Source organism: Arachis stenosperma, chromosome 3, assembly GCF_014773155.1.
Source record: "Arachis stenosperma cultivar V10309 chromosome 3, arast.V10309.gnm1.PFL2, whole genome shotgun sequence".
Classification (NCBI taxonomy): Eukaryota; Viridiplantae; Streptophyta; class Magnoliopsida; order Fabales; family Fabaceae; genus Arachis; species Arachis stenosperma.
The window spans coordinates 158,010,378-158,028,408 of NC_080379.1; the positions used below are offsets into that span (position 1 = coordinate 158,010,378).

An 18,031-nucleotide genomic window follows, 5' to 3' on the forward strand; every position below is an offset into this window, starting at 1 on the left:
TGTGTTAAATTTGAATTATAATTCATATTGCATAAGGAATTAATATTTATTTATTTACACAATAAACGAAATAAATAATATTATATAAATTAATAAATATTTTTAAATTATATATATTAGTAAATAAAATATTTAATTTACTTATTTAAAAGAAATATCAAGAATTGGCTTCAAAACAAAGCAGCCACAGTTCTCTCTTTTTATTAGATACCTATTTTATACGCATGCATTTGTATAATTTTTTTATCCATCATATTATGTTTGTTGACATATAAATTGACAAAACACGTTATATGTAATAAATATCAGTTATAAAATCAATTATTATATATTTATACATATTTTTCATATAATTTTAATTAAATAATCAATTATTATAATAATTAAATTTATTATAGTAAATTAATTAAACGTACAGTTGATCAATTATTATTTTTATTTATAATAGTATAATAATTTTTTTTATAAAATATTAAATATACATTTCTATATAGAGTAATTGATTGACGACCATTTTTACTGTTATTTGATAAATTTAATCTGTTAATCTGTTATTACATTATTCGTAGTTCTCTTGAGTATTATTAGAGTTCCCAAAGAAACTCCAATATTAACAAAAACTTGAACTAGATTGACCAAATGGTTTGAACAAAAACCAACCCTTAATAGAACAACATATATTCATTAAAAGTGTAAGTCCAAACTACATTAGTATTAATTTTGAAACAACTATAAAAAAAAAAGAATAAATTTCAATGGAGCCATGGAGAGTTTTTCTCAGAACAGGGAAATACATGTCAGAGATGTTTCCAAAGTAGGGATATCTTGCTCTAATACCATCCAACAAAATTTATGTAGGCTTGCTTTGACCAAAATTTGTGCTTGCTGAGCTGTCAAACTAAACAAACCACCATCAGAATTATTTACTTTGAAAATTGAAAATTCAAGGTTGGAGTTGTTGGAAAGCAATTTCAAACATATGTTACATGGTCACTAGAAATTGAGACTTGAAAGATTTAATGTTGTTCTGTGTAACACGTTTGATACACATTACGTGGTACACTGGTTTATGCAAGCATTTGTTAAGTTAGTCAATCTATAATTCAGTTATTGCCACGTTTAAGTGAAATTTTGGTTTGTGTAAGCATCATTGTCAAAATATCATATCATACCAATACGATGATTCTTGTTCTTGAGCGAAATTCTACGAATGACGAATATAATCACGTGGTCCCATTTACACAGCTTTAAGCAATGTTTGATTTGAGGCACATGGTGAATGAATAGTAGTAGAACAATAGTACATGCCCACAGGCAAACAATATTTCCTTTAGATGAATTATGATTTCTTATTATACAAAGGTATGTATAAAAAATTATAATTTGATCCTGTTTAAGGGAAAAAAAATTAAGAATATCCATCATGTTTGATTTCATAACAAATTAACAATTAACAACCATGTGCTTAGCTTCCTGTTGGATCGAAAATATCATTCTTAATGAAAAAGGGCACTTGAAGCCAGGAGATCCTAAATTTTGATGAATATTAACAATAAACTAATTAAGAAATACGAGAATATATGTTATTTTCATACTAGTTGAAATCCATGCAGGGTCCGTTCTTGATCAACAGAAATAATCTGTCACTTACAAGACACAAGGATGAAAAAAATGAAAGAATGTGGAACCTTTATTCTGAAGATGGTTAACAACAATTAACTGGGAAGTGGGAAGTAACATGAATGTTATGTTATTCTCATGCTGGGTTGGAATCCGTTCACAGTTAAGCCTCCATCAACCGAAATGACCTGTCCGGTGATGTAAGAGGCCGCGGGCAGACAAAGGAAAGCCACCAAGGATGAAATTTCTTTAGGTTCCGCGATACGCCCAAGAGGAGTTCGAGACAGCATTTCATCTATGTACTTCTTGTTGCGCAGCAACTATGGCAGCAGAAAACAATGAGCAAGAATTGTTATTAACAAAAAGTACTAACAGTATATACTATATACTCAAAGTTCATGAGAAATACTGATTTTTCAGTAACGAACAAATAAACACAAATAGTTATCAACTTTGAAGATCCATACATCTTGATCATGCAGCTTAACTAGACAATGCAAGAGCCAAACAAACTACATACTCTAGATAAGTTAAGTTATGCAAGATCTCTTAGTTGATGAATTAAGGATTTGAAGACCATTGATTTATTTCACCATGTTCCTATTAGTAGTTACTTACTTCTATTTCACAAGTCATTGCCCTTTTTTATTACTCAAAAGGAAGTCTTGGTGGTATATATAGTCAAATACATTGGCAGAAACTGCCTAGTTCAGATGCAATGAAATTTCTAAGACAACAGACAAGCTATGATTGTATATCTCTGAGTTATTCACCATAGGGGAATATGTTATCTACTGCTCTTTAGTATGTTAGAATTGAACTGGGAAAAACGAAGGATCTTAAATTCTTGTATTAATTATTAAAAATCTGAACTCTCTTTTAATGGTTGAGCACACTCTTCAGTGACAAGCACATGCTACTGAACAAAAATACTAACCCTGCAGTGATATCTCAAGTGCCAGTTAACTTTCATGTAAAAGGACTTAACGATGAACTACATTGGACCAGACTATAGAAATTTCAGATTTCACTTACAGTTTAGCAGATATTTATGGAACAGAAGCTTATAAACTAGTTTTCGAAGTCCCTACTGAGTCAACAGGAAAGTTAATGTACCATTACTCTATAAAATCTATCTTTGAATCCATGGGAAGAAAACGAAATGTAATTAACTCAACTGAAAACATGAAGCAAGAGTATTACATGTTCTACAAGTGGTGTATTGGTGGTTGCAGGAACAACACAATTGCTCCTTATGCTGTCTTTTGCCCATTCACAAGCCAGATTCTTCACAAGCTGATTAATTGCAGCTGAAAACAGCATTGGACACAAAACATTTGATCACAACAACATTTTAGAATAAGCAAGGGAAAAAGTTAAATAGTATGAATGCTTACCTTTACTTGTGGCGTAGACTGTTCCAGTACCTAAGCTCACCACACCAGCAATAGATGAAATGAACACAATGCTTCCCATTTCAGAAGCTTTTAGAAGAGGATGCACAAGTTGGCACAGATGGAATGCAGAGTCTAAATTAATTGCCATCATTTGTGAATAGTCTTCAGCAGTGTACTCAATTGTTGGCTTCCTAAAATTTGCTCCAACATTATTCACCTAAGTTCATGTAAGGAATCAAGATTATTTCCCAACGATCCCCTTTCTTCTTCTTTTCTTTTGTCTTAAACAAAGAATGCATTCAATGTGATTAAGTCATAAGGTCAACATTATAATCTACAACAATTTATAAGTAACACTTAGGTTATGCTACGTGTACACCAAAATCAGCCACCAGTATAAAATACATATTTGGATACAAATATACATTGAAAATAAATTAAACCACACATGTATTTATACATAAATACATTGGTGGCTGATTTTAGTGACTAATTTTGGTTTACAAATAGCATTTCTCTAACACTTAACATACAACATTAAATTTCAACATTTACTATTTCTAATTTAGAAGTGGGGCATTAACTTACATAAATGTTGAGTTTGCCATTGAAGGTGGAGGTCACTTTCTGAATGAGATTCTCTCTGTGGGCTTGAGATGACACATCACACACTGATCCAGAAACCAAAAACCCCTTGCCACGCCATTCATCCAAGCAATTATTCAGCTCTGCTTCGTTTCTGGAACAAGTGTGAACTTTGGCCCCAAATCCACACAATTCCTCCACGATGGCATGCCTATAAGAGAGAGTAACACAGTTTTCGATATTCAGACAAAATAGAAATCAAGGGGAAATAAAAAAAGATCAAATTTTCAATTGTGTTAGCCAAAGTTTGAAGCTTTGTAGCTGAAATTGAAATGGGTAAGGATCAAAATAATGTCTTTTGCAGTAAATGAAAAAGAAAAACATAAAAGGAGAAAGTGACCCGATGCCGCGAGTTCCACCGGTAACGAGAGCGGTCATTCCATTGAGCGACCATCTTGAGGATCTGTTATTGGTAATGCTTTCTGCAACTGCCATTTCACTATGTTCCAACTTAATTTACTGTGTCCACGTATTTTTCTGAGCACAAGGGTTATCTCCTCCTAATTATACCTATGTTTACGTTCAATTATGATGTTTTTAAATGTATTGCTTAAATCCCAAGTCCCAACTCATGGTTAATTGTTAAATAATCCTTATCTTAATTGTGAAAGAACTATATTGAATATACATAAAAAATTAACCACTATTCGTGTAAAATACATATTGAATACAAAATATATATTGAAAATTAAGGGTGGGAATTTTATGCTGTTTTTCCATATACTCACTTTCGTTGACTAGTTAATGTGAATTCCTCAATCAAAGGTGAAATCATCATCAAATGATAAATTGAATTTGCTAGTCCATATTTGTGGATACCTCTCTCAGTAGAGGCTTCATTGTTTATAAATAATGATACAAGTTACAACTGAGTTTGAATAAAAGGAACAATCAATTCATAAAAGAATGAAATTGAAGAATGAGATCAAGGTCTTCAACTAGGAGCAACTAATGGAACTTCAGGTAATTCTCATGCTGGGTTGGAATCCATACACTGTTAATCCACCATCAACCGAAATAATTTGTCCAGTGATGTATGATGCAGCAGGCAAGCACAGGAAAGCCACCAATGATGACACTTCTTCTGGTTCTGCGATGCGCCTAAGCGGAGTTCGAGATAGAATATCCTCTACAAACTGTGGGTTCTTAAATAACTACAAGCATAAAAGAAAGGAAATTGTAAAAAACACATTTTATTTTATTATGAGAGGATTATATTATGAATGAAACTAGAGATGCAATTTAGTTTAGTGCTTCTTCATAACCATAAAAATGTTCTCAGAAAGAAAACAGTTAAAAGAAATGAAAATAGGGAATCAAAGAGCTTACATATTCAACAAGGGGGGTTCTGGTTGCCCATGGTACAACACAGTTGCTCCTTATGTTGTCTTTTGCCCATTCGCAGGCTAGATTTTTTGTGAGTTGATTGATTGCAGCTGAAAATTCAATGAACAAAATATCATTGTTTATGTGTTTAGTAATCATGTGTACCTGAAAAAAGATCAAATGACTGGATATAGCAACTAACCTTTACTTGCTGCATAAACGGATCCAGTGCCTAAGCTTGTAACACCTGCAACAGATGATATGAACACAATGCTTCCCATTCCGGATGCTTTTAGAAGAGGGTATGCAAGTTGGCACAGATGGAATCCAGATTCAAAATTAACTGTCATGAGCTCTGAAAATTCTTCAGCACTATACTCAGTTGTTGGTTTTCTCAAATTTGTTCCAACATTGTTTACCTAAGCACAAAGTCATGCATATGTATGATCCGCGGTAAGTAAATTAGACTAAGGGACTAATAGATGAGTTTGAAGCGATTTAGTGAACTTGTGGGAATATAAACTTAGTAATGAATTTAGAAATATCATCAATGATGTTGATTAACTCCAATGAGTGACTTCTCCAAGCTATGAAAACAGAGTACATGAATTAGATTCATTCGTAAATGTTTATAAAAAACTGATCTATTACTTTTTTTCACTCACATTTTAATACTGGTCAAGAAGCACAATTCCTAATCACTCTCCTAACCAACAGAGTAAACACTTTAGTTGTAATGGGGGATAACTCTTTATTTTTCTACACAAATCTAATTGAATTTAATGTAGAACTCAGTTTTATTCTCTCCCAATCCAGTGTTAAACTAAAACTTCTTTTAATGATTTTTTCAAAAGAATACTCTTGATATATAGAAAAAATCATCAAATATGAGATGACATAAATATTTGACCAACAGAAAAAAATCAATACATGACAATGTCAGGTAAAATTTTCATATGATGAAATCCATTTTTAAATTTAATATCTCCCAACATTTATAGATCTATAGTAAGACCTTGATTAAAAGGGTAAATCATTATTAATTAAGAGTACTTACAAAGATGTTAAGCTTGCCATTGAAGGTGTTAGCCACTTCCTGAATAAGGTTCTCTCTCTGGGGTCTCAATGAAACATCACAAACGGAGCCAGTAACCACAAATCCCTGGCTCCTCCATTCTTGTAAGCACTTGTTCAACTCTGATTCGGTCCTTGAACATGTGTGCACAGCAGCTCCAAATCCAACTAGATCATTCACTATGGCATGCCTTAGTTATCACAGTTTCAAAGATTGAACTCAAAATCAATATGAATATGGGCAATTATATCATAATGTTTAGGGTACAACAACAATGACAATACATAATTAACTAAGAATGAAATGATACCCGATGCCACGGGTGCCACCAGTGACAAGAGCTGTGACTCCATTGAGAGACCATCGAGTTCCTCTTTTGCTGCTTTGTGCTGCTTCTGCCATTTTCTCAGTTATCACTCTGCTTCATTCAACAATCAAAATATAGGTTTAGCGATCGACAAGCAACTTGTTTAAAAATAATAATTAATTAATGGGGTCGATGAATTTGAGTAGTATTATTAACTTATTATTAATTAGTGTTATTAATAATTAATAGAATAAAGTGATAAATAGGTTCATGAGAATTTTGTTTTCGGACAATTTAAATTGGGCGAAAAAAGTAATAATAAATCTCTCAAAAAATAAGACATGAACACGTTATATCTTTCTGTTAATACGATTAACGGCCCCTCTAACGTAATTGAGATGTCAATTACATATCACATTAGAATTACTCTAAAATGTGAGGATAAATTGGTTTTTGAATATTGTTTGATTTTAACATGTCTCAAATTCTAATGATCTAGAATGTCCAATTATTTATCTTGAAACAAAATTTTAGCACAACGCATAATGAATAGCACCAAAAACTCCCTAAGCACGAAATGCCAAAGAAAAAGGAACGAAGACAGCGATTGGAATTATATGGGTGACTCAATACATGAAAGATGTTTCAACAATAAAATCACTCTCAAGTGTAACTGTCAGCTATATGTAACAATATATAAGTTTGGAACAGTAAAAAATCCAAATAAATTGTTCTTAGAGTGCCTAAATTATTGAGTAATTGTTAATTTAATTTAATTTATTTTTATTTTTAAGTTTTGAGCATTCCATTAAATTGAAATTCATATCGATTATTCATGGGATATTTTTTAGTTTTTATTACAAGATAATTTGTCATACTACAAGTTTTTTAGATGGTTGGATGATGTTACTGGAGATGTGGAGGTTCAAAATTTTAAGCAGAGAGTAGAAGATAGATTAATTGATTTGGAGGAGAGAATTGTGAGATTGAAAATGGATATAAAAATAAAAAAAATTCAAGCAAAATTACTAGTAATAGATTTTAGAATGTTGTATATTTTATGGTTGGTATTTTAATTACAATTATTATGAATGTGTGGAGTAGGAATTTTGGGTAAATCAAATTAGATAGCTGACACATGAATGTAGTAGCATTTATAATAGTATTATTATGAATACAGTAATGAATAAGTATTTTTGAATCATGAGTAAATTATCAATTATAACCCTGAATTTGTAAAACATTGACAATAATAACCCTAATATTTGTTAACGACAATTACACCCCTTAAAATTTTAAAAAGTAACAAATCTACCCAACCGTTAAGAGAGCCCTTCTCTGTTAAACGGAACTTGGTGATGTGGCAGACGGAAATTCAAGGTGGCATCCTTTTAAGGCCATCTGTCTCGTTTCTCCCTTATATGGAGATGAGAGACAACGTTTTTTCCAATTCACCACAGACATAAACCCTAACTACTATCATGCATAGTGGAAGCAGATGCGTGTCCGATAACAATCGAAAGAGGCAGTCAGCGGAAAGTAGTAACTCCGAAGGGCTCGAAGAACGTGGGAGCAAGCCATATGACGGGACATACTTCTGCCGTCTTCAGGTGGTGGCGTTGAAGTCGAAGACAAGGAGAAACCCAGGGAGATGGTTTTTCAGGTGTCCTCTGTGAAAGGTATGTATGAATTTTCTGGTGAATCTGTCCCCATTCCCTATTGAGAATTGAGCTTGATGAATGGCTTTTGTACTGGACAGACGAAGAACACTGGTTGTGGTTATTTTCAGTGGATAGATGAAACCAACGAGGAATCTGTTGGGCTGGAGGAAATCTCGAAGAATGGAATACTAGTATGCAATGAATGTGGATTCCTAAAAGGGAAATTTACTAGTATTGAGATAGAGACCATAGTTCGAGATGGAAAGATGATGAGAGAGCACATGAAGTGAGTTGAATTGTTTCTATGCATCATTCTGTGTGGAATTGTAATGAGTTTGATTATGAGTGTGATTTGTTTGGTTAGATAGGAGAAGAAATGCATGCAGGATAGTTTATATTAATGGATGTTATGTGTAATTGTTTTGTGGAATTTATGTTGACATTGTTGTAGCTTTTTTTTGCTGTTAATGAAATAGATCTTTGTCTTACACTCAATTGAATACTGACAAAAGCATGAATGGAGTGACTACAAATAAGTAAAAAAGGGAAGTCAGATATGTTAAGTAGTTTGAGATGGGTTTAAGAAATCAAACACTGCCAAAGGAATAACACCAAAATATTTGTTCTGCATAACATTTAGCATTAACACATATTGTTCCAACCAAAATACTGAATACCCCTTAGCTAGTCTTAACATCAGACACCAAAATTCTTAAATTGTGCAGCAAAGGCCAATAACCATGATTGCTAATATCAACATATAACTCAAAAAGTAGAAAAAGTATTGTAACTAAACTTCTACTTATAACCTAAAAGAAGAACTAATCACAAATCAAAGTCTCCTTCAACTAGAATTATTTGGCATGAACTTAGAGAACCTAGAAGTGGTTGCTTTACTAGCTCCATTCATGGTTTCCTTTGACACCACTGCAGGCCTTGTGGCGTTTGCAACTCCTAAACCAGGGATAGCATTTGAAGTAGGCCCAACTGGCCATATTTGTGGGGGCCTAAATGGTGGGTTGGGCCTTGGAGTGGCTGCTGAACTTGAAGCTGTGGGCCTTGAAGTGGCTGCTGGACTTGGAACTAATGGGGGCCTCATAATTGGCATGTTTACCCTGATTCCTTCCCTGCTAGTAGATGCTGCAGCGACAGCAGCAATATTAGAGGGAGTTTTAAGAGTTGATGTAGCACCTTTACTAGATCTGGTTGCTCTCCTTGCAAGGTTGGTCCTAGAAGCTCTTCTTCCATCACAGTTAGGTATTGAACCCGAAATGTTGAGATTGGTCTACAAAATAATAACTCTAAGTTCCACATGTCAAGTTACTATAAAGGGTATTGATTGATATGTGTAGTACCTCTTCATCAGCTTCAGAGTGCGGGTGGCCTTGTGTGAGCTCCTCTTCAACTGCATCCATGGTCTCCTCTCAGAACCTCTTCTGCTCTGAGTCTGACATGTCCTCTAAGTCCATATGTGGCAAATTTTCTGCTGCTGCTGGCTGACCTCCTTGATCTTCCTCAGTTGCCACATGAGTCTTCTTAGCAGGATAGGTTCTGGAGTTGTGTCCAACCTACGAAGACAACATGATTCCAACCATCAATATATGACAATACTCAACAACAAGAGTGAAAATATAAGTTAGAAGTTTTTTTTTACCTTTTTGCATAATTTACAACTTATTTTGCCATAACTCCTCTTAAGTTTGTACTGGCTACCACTTTGGCTCTCTGATTCATGCCGAGCTCTCTTTTTTGTAGGCCTTCCTATTGGCCTCTTATAAGGTGGAGGGAGACATGGCAGTCCCTCCGTATCAGCCCAATACTCATGACTAGGGACTGTGTTGATGTGAAATTGGTAAGTTCTGTTATATGCCTCCATGGTCAGCCAATGATGGGCATATTCTTCTGGCTTTTGGTTTTTTCTTTGAATAACAGCAACTCCATGACAGCAAGGTAGACCTGTCAGTTGCCACTTTCTACAGGTGCAACTCCTTTCTTCAGTGTTGACCCGAAGTGTGTGACCATGCCTTCTAACTTCAAACACGTTATGGTCATCGTCTCCCACCCACTGAGCTTCCCAATAATTTCCTTCCTTCTTTTCTTTCTCCAATCTGCTTGTCTGGATAGGAGCCAGCTTGCCCGTGTAAGCCATTAATGCATCTTTGTGAAATGCCATAGTTTTCATCAGGTAATACCTAATATCCTCCAGCATGGTAATGATACTCTTGCCTCTTAGTCCCACCATTGTTGCATTAAGTGATTCCGCATTATTATTCGTTATGTTATCTACTTTCGGCCAAGTAGAGAATCTTGACCTTGACCAAGTTCCTTACTCATATGCAGACAAGTATTTCCAGGCAGCAGTATTAATCTTCTTGATTGCAGCCATACCTTCATTATATTCCTGATCAGTCAAGGCTCTTGCACATTGAAACAACAACTGTTTAAGTTCTAGGTCTTTTCAACGCTTGTTGAAATTCCTCCACATATGCATGTGATTAACCCCTAGCATAACTTCTTGCAAAGCAGGAACTAACCCCTGTCATTGAGTAAGTTAGACATAAAGTAATTGACTACACTCATTGAAAAGTAATTGACTACACAAATTGAAATATAACCTTCTGCTTATCTGACATGAAGTGCCAATCAAATTGCTGATGGTCTCCAATATCTGCCAACAAGTATTCAATGAATTCCTTCCAATTTTTTTTCGTTTCAGCATCAACTACTCCATATGCAACTGGGAATAGATGATTGTTGGCATCTTGAGCAACGGCAGTCAGCAGCTGCCCCCCAAAATAACCCTTCAAAAATGCTCCATCAAGACATAGGAAAGGCCTACATCCTTACTTGAATCCCCTTTTGCATGTATCTAGACAGATGTAGAGACTTCTAAACTTAGGTAAACCTTCCGGTTGTGGGGTTGTGCCCATATGGCAACTGGATCATGGGTTGGCCTTACGGAGCTCATTCAAGTAAGTCCTCAACATCAAATAATGTGCCCTTTCTGTGCCCTCAATGACATCCTTAGCCCTTTCCATTGCCCTAAACATCATCCTCTCTCCAACACATATATCAAACTCCACCTTGAACATATCTCTTAGCCTCTTTCATGGACAAATTGGGATAGATCCTAATCTTGCTAATCAACTCCTCCGAAACCCACTTACAAGTGACTGACCTACTTCTATTACTCCTAAGGCAAGTATGCTCATCAACCAGTGTTTTTATTTGGTAACTAGGTGGCTGGTTTCTCCTTGCATAGTAAACCTCTCATGGACACATTTCGTTGTAACAGATGACCCTGCACCTATGTGGTTCAACCTTGAGAAAAAATGCCTCTCTGTCCAATTGAATATTGTACTTCTGGACTGCATCCTTAAACTACTGCATCGTCCCGAATTCCATACCCAACTCCAGTCTAATTTTGCCAAACTTTGTATCAGGATTGTGCTGAGCGAATACTGGATTTTCATCCTCAGAATCAGAACCAGGTGGGGTGTGCAACTCCTCGGACTGGTACTAATATTCAGTTGGTCCAGCATCAGGGTCATTTTGGTTAGGAACAACCACCCTTGGAGCCTGATTCTCCTCCCTGGGTGGAAGGATCCTCTGACCTGATGGAGGGGGTCTTGGATGATTCCTCCAACCTAGTGACGCATTCATATGATTAGGTAAGTCATTAACAAACAATTTTTTCCAATTAAAATAGAATCCCAACAGTAAACAATTATCATCCTAGGCTATACAATTCATTTACAATACAATTGTGAATAATTGCATCTTTCAAGCCACAAAAATATACAACATACAATACATATAATAACCTGGATGTTCGTCACCATTGTTCTGTGAATCAGGTTGCGCTCTACCTTATGGTTCCGGCCTTCCATGTTTCTTCCTGCGCTTTCTTCCCCGGCCATCAGCTGATTGACGCTGAGATTGCCCCTCTTCGCCTTCAGCGTGTGTCTGATGATTGTCTCCTAGATTGGCTTTCTCATTTTCAACATTTGAAGCTTCAGGTTCAATGGATACGTTATCAGTAGCTATGTCATCTTTCTCCGATTGATCATTCCCCCCTTTATCCAACACTAATTCACCCTCCTGTTGTTGTTCCTCCTCGTACTGTGGGAGATCATCTATATGAGTTTCTTGATTTCCTGAAATAGCTCTATCTGCTGCTATATCATTTGGTCCTCCATGTTCATCATGCTGTGGGAGAATCTGGTCATGATTTTGCTGGTCCTCTGAAAGAAGTCCCTCAACTTCATCAACTAACTCTGGATCGGCGTCAACAGGATGCTCAAAATACAAGTGGACCCTGTTTTGATTCTTCAGTGCAGCATCACACAACTTAACCACATTGGCATCCCTTCTCAACACCCGTAGCCCGTTAGCTAAATCCATCCCTGGCTCCAACCAATACACCTCATTAAACCTAGTATAACCTAAATCCAGAAACAATCCCTCAACAAGGAACAGATTACACGTATCAACATGTACCCTGTCGATGACACTAACTAAACCATCGTTATACCTTACCAGACCATCCGCATCCTTCTCTAACCAACCCCGATGGTGATATACAAACGTGATATGAGTTCCCATCTAACAAAAATATCAAACAAGTAACAATCAGATAAATTAACACATCAGGACAACCATCAAACAAAATTTTCACTTCATCACCAACAATATGCAAACCCCAAAGAACTGATAACAAAAAGAACGGAAACAATGAATGCTTACCAAAACCTTCGTTGTTCAATGGAGATTTCTTCACCAACTATCAATGCCAAACGTGAAATTGCATGTGATGTTAACAATTCCAAGCCTCAAATGCAGACTCACACGACACGAAGAGAAACATAGACCAATACTAAAAAACGCTTCAGTTTCCCGTGTCCTAAATGGTCATAGTTAAATGGAGTGTTTCATTCAAGGTTACCCTCGTCATTTACTAGGAATTGGGCAATTAGGGTTTCGTCAATTAGGCCTAAACATGAAACGGGACAGATGGCCTTAAAAGGATGCCACATTGGATTTTCGTCTGCCACATCACCAAGTTCCGTTTAACAGAGAAGGGCTCTCTTAACGGTTGGGTAGATTTGTTACGTTTTTAAAAATTTAATGGGTGTAATTGTCGTTAACAAATATTAGGGTTATTATTATCAGCGTTTTATAAATTCGGGGTCATAATTGGTAATTTACTCTTGAATCATTGTATAATCTATCATGGATGTTGATGTTAATGAATATGATGTTCACAATAATGAAATAAAAGAAAAAAATCACATAACCATAATAGCCATAAGAGCATTGTTATATTATCTAAACTTCCAAAAGATTATTTTCAATTATAGGGGTTAATCCAAAAAAAGAATGAACACTTGAAGTCTGTGTTACTAAATCAAACAAAAATTTACATGAAAATCCGATTTGGTTTTGGACTGGAGCAAGAGGCCTCAATTAGGCTTGGACATGTCCAGGAGGCTTGAACTGGACTTGGACTTGTCCAAAAGACGTGAATTCTATGGACTTTTTTCTCTACTTTATAACATCATCCAATTGGTCCTGCAATATTCACATACAAATTCACTAGATCCATATCCATTTAATATTAAACAAACAAATACAGTAGAAATAATATTCTCTACAAAGAACTTACAGTTGCATGTCTTAAAGTTATGACTATATTTGTCACACTTGCTGTAAGTCATCGTGAAACTTCTCCTAACTTTATTTGAATTTAGTAGTGGTTCAACAGAATTTTTTCTTTTTGCATGTAGCTTTAGACGTCCAATGGGTCTCTTAAACTTGGGTAGAATAGGTCTTGATCCCTCTATCCTTTCCTAGTATTTCTCACTTAAAATTGGTTGAACACAATGTTAGTATGTAGCATTGAATGAGGTCATTTGTAGCCATGGGTGACAATAATCTTCAAGTCGCTCATTTCTCCAAATTATTGCAAATATAATATGCAACATGGCATTTTTGACACATACAAACAACAACAAACCAAATCAGCTAATCCATTTAACAACCTAAACTACATCTAATCTAAAAAGTTCTATTATTAGAAAGTTTAGATACGATCTGTGAGTGGCCACACATTACATGTGCATGTGCTCTTACCAAATTTACTGACACCTTTCTCCTATCACACTAAATTCCATATTTGATTCGATCATCATCACCAATCCATTGTGGCTGCCACTTATCACTAGCCTTCTTTAGCATTTCCAATTTTTTTCGTTGAACTGGTGTAATTTTTTTCTTGTATCCACCCAAAAGTCTCTTGTGATTTGTCATCTTTCTCATAATATAACATACGAGTTTTTCACACATAGTCAATACTGGTTTAGCAATATTATCCACAATCCTTGAATTTCAGACCTCACACATGTTATTGGTCAAATTATCTACCTTAGGTCAATGGCTAATAATTAGTTTCAACAATCATAAACAAATAAGCAGAAGCTCCAAAAAGTAACAACAAATACATAAATAATTCTAAATGTGACAAAATGTGTCATCTCAACAAAATAAGTTAAAAACTATGCTTTGCAAAAGATTAAACAATTTGTTTCAAATAATAGGACCACAATGAAAGAAACTGACAAAGAGATACACTAATGGAAAAAAACATAAACATTTTTTACCTGAGTCAAGAATGTCTCTGCTAACACCGGTTTTCTTGACGACGTCTTCTTCCTTGATAGCACGTTGAAGGAAGAATCATGACTTTTGTTATTGTAGAGTCAAGATTCTTTGACTTCATCTTCTCTCTTAGGATTAATGGATAAAAACAGAGGATAACTGAAAAGGTTAAGGGCAAAGTGAAACAAATATGAAGGAAGAAAATTTCAAAACGACGTTGTCTAACTACAGACGTGACAAAAATGGACACGTCAGTTCATGTAACGGATAGCAAAGTAATTCCGTTTTATTTTGTTACATGGGCTGATGAAAGGATGTAACGTGTCCAACATCTTATTTTTTGGAGATCTAATTGCTATTTTCTTTCTCTCAAAATCTAACTTGTCCAAATACAAAATTTTTAACATCTAATTATCACTTTACTCTAATTAATAGTATCAATAAATGGTTTGGTCAATAATTTATTATTATGCTCGCAATTTAGATTTTTTTTTTTCGGTATGGATAATTTTGGGTTTGAATTAAAATACTTATCATACCTTGCAGCAACCGTTCTAGATGGGGAAAAAAAAGTTTGCTATTTGAGCTATATATATATATATATATATATATATATATTTTTTTTTTTTTTGGGTCAGGAGCTATAGTATCTAAACATACAAGAACTTGCAAAAGGAAAAAAGAATTGTTAAAAACAGGGCCGAGGACCAAATTTTGGTGAACTTACCATCAAATGCTAGTATGACCTGATAAGCACGACCCCCAAAAAAAAATATGCTAGCATGAGGTCACATATTTTATGTTTCACAATAACTTTGACAAGAAGTATGGCCATTCATACCTAACATGAAAAATCAAGAAAGCCAATATTCCTTAGACCAAAAAGATAGGTAATCAAAATTATTAGCATTTTTATTAAAAAAAAAAAAAGTCATTTTAGCATCCATCATCGAAGTATGCTGATTTTGACAAAACAGATTTTAATATTTGTTCTTGACAAAATAAACCCCAAATATCAATTTTATTTGACAAAAATAACTTAATCGTTAACCTATCACTTTTGACATTTTCGATTTCAGCATGACCATCTCATTATGCCAGAACTATGTTCCATCAAATGACTTTCCTCTCCATTTGTTGCATCTCTTGTGGTTGTTCTCATGAATAGATGCTTTGTTTCTGGTTGACAAAAAAATATTTTTTATTTTGATAAATTATATAATAAAAATGTAAGTTTACATATTTTTTTTTATGAGATGAAAAAGAGATAAAAAAAGATATGACCCACATTTTAAAGGCCCATTTTAAATAATAATAAAATATTTTGCTCCACCAACAATGTCTGGAACAAAGCACAACTTCTCAAATTGGGGGTTAGGAATTTAGGATATTTTTCTGAGTTAATAAGAGTGATTTGATGTTTAAGTACGTACAGCTTAAGTAAGCACTTAATGTGTCACATAGATAACTCACTTAACAGTTGGAGCGATGAATTATTATTAGACTATTTTTATATTTAAAATTTGATGATTTTAAATCAAGTGATTTTTTTTTTCTTTTTGTAAATAGTAGATTTAAAAAAAATGGGTCCTAAAAATTGAATTTAGCATTTTTACTTGTAGTTTCTAAATAATTTTAAATTAAATATACTCATAAGATTTCAAATTAAATGAGTATGTTATTTATTAGATACATAAACCATTTATCACTAATAAAGTGATATACATTTTTTATAGAATTTTAATTTTTCTTTATTTTTTCATATAGAACTACAAATCCATTAAAAAGTAAACCATGGCTTGGGGGTAGGGGGTGTTATAGAAGACTAAAACCTGCCTAGCAAAAAAAAAATTAAATTTATAATATTATTGATATATTTAAAATTTTTAATTAATGATATAATATTTTTTAATATTATTTTTTTCCCAATAAATATCACGTGTCTCAATAATACTGTTGTGAAATAACTAAATAACTAAATAAATAATATAACAAATATAATATAAAAATATAAAGAGAGTGAAAGAAGTATTGTAATACAAGAGAGAGAGACTTGTTTTATTAATGTGTTATTCACGGAGACTTAACCTCCTATTTATACGCATAAGAGGTCTTCATTTTCAACTCTCAATTAATATGAATTCATCTTTGGAAAGATGATTCCTTCAATTAACCGCCAAGTCATAAATGGGCATCCACACATTTGTTCTTATTAGTGCGGTGTTTTATAACCTACAAACTAAGCGGCAAGTGCACCGGGTCGTACCAAGTAATACCTTACGTGAGTAAGGGTCGATCCCACGAGGATTGATGGATCAAGCAACAATGGTTGATTAAATTACTTAGTTAGATAAACAGAATAGTATGTTGAGTGTTCAAAGAGCATTAAACAATTGTGCAGAAATTAAAATAGTAAAGTAAATAAGTTGTAAATAAAATATGGAGAAGATAGTTAAAGTTTTAGAGTTATCTATTTTTCCGGATTTACTTTTCTTACTAACTATTTTAATCATGTAGGATTTAATTTATGGCAAACTATATGTGACTAGACCCTAATTCCTTAGACCTTTCTAGTCTCTAAAATTCATTAACTGCCAATTCCTTGGTCAATTAATTCCAATTAGAAGCTGCATGATCAAATTCCAATTTATATGCCACAAAAACTCTAATTACCCAAGAAATAAAAGGATTATATGTCACGTATCCCGTTAAATCCAGATAATTAAAATTTAGGAGAATTTGTTTTCAAGTTGTTGTTCAAGCAAAGAGCTTTTCCAAGTTTTACAAGAACTCAAATAGAAAGAGGGTCATACTTCCATTCCACCCAAATTCATAAGATAAAGAGTGAAAACAATTCTTAAATTATAAATCTGTACGTGAATTAAAATAGAAAAAGCAATAAAATCAATCTATACAAATAGACAGAGCTCCTAACCTTAACAGTGGAGGTTTAGTTGCTCATGGAATGCGGAATGTAAATTTGTATAGAATTCCCTAATGGAATCCCCCTAATGGAATAGAAGTCTCTCCTTTTTATAACTAATCCTAATTAATTTAAAATCTAATTTCTAAAATTAAAATAATATCTTTTCCTATTTTCAAATTCAAATTTGAATTTAAATCAGAATTAATTAACAACTCCGCGTCTTGTAACGTGGGTACCACTTGGCTTCACTGGATCTGCGCCTAACTTGGGTGCTAAAATGGGGCCCAGAAATCACCCCAGCGTTTTTCTACGTTTTCTGCACGTGGCGCATGTCACGCGTACGCGTCGATGGTCTTTTTCGCAAGTCACGCGGACGCATCAGTCACTAGCACGCATTGCTGAGCAAATCTTCAATTC

The 18,031-nt window shown here is 34.2% G+C and overlaps 2 protein-coding genes across 3 annotated transcripts; both read right to left on the reverse strand.

Moving 5' to 3' along the window:
- Positions 1 to 1,611: 1,611 nt before the first annotated feature.
- On the reverse strand, positions 1,612 to 4,192 carry LOC130969943 (tropinone reductase homolog At5g06060-like). The gene is made up of 5 exons (XM_057895866.1): positions 4,003 to 4,192; positions 3,606 to 3,813; positions 3,018 to 3,234; positions 2,824 to 2,930; positions 1,612 to 1,940 (listed from the first exon to the last, which is right to left on the reverse strand). The coding sequence occupies exons 1-5, from the start codon at positions 4,095 to 4,097 to the stop codon at positions 1,746 to 1,748; spliced, it is 822 nt and encodes a 273-aa protein (XP_057751849.1). The 5' UTR covers positions 4,098 to 4,192; the 3' UTR covers positions 1,612 to 1,745.
- Positions 4,193 to 4,375: 183 nt separating this feature from the next.
- On the reverse strand, positions 4,376 to 6,481 carry LOC130969944 (tropinone reductase homolog At5g06060-like). Of its 2 annotated transcripts, none has more exons than XM_057895867.1 (5): positions 6,374 to 6,481; positions 6,046 to 6,253; positions 5,191 to 5,407; positions 4,992 to 5,098; positions 4,376 to 4,816 (listed from the first exon to the last, which is right to left on the reverse strand). In XM_057895867.1, the coding sequence occupies exons 1-5, from the start codon at positions 6,463 to 6,465 to the stop codon at positions 4,622 to 4,624; spliced, it is 819 nt and encodes a 272-aa protein (XP_057751850.1). In that variant the 5' UTR covers positions 6,466 to 6,481; the 3' UTR covers positions 4,376 to 4,621. The 2 variants fall into 2 exon arrangements, with proteins under 2 accessions (XP_057751850.1, XP_057751851.1); XM_057895868.1 differs by having other exon boundaries at positions 6,046 to 6,242; positions 6,374 to 6,463.
- Positions 6,482 to 18,031: the final 11,550 nt, after the last annotated feature.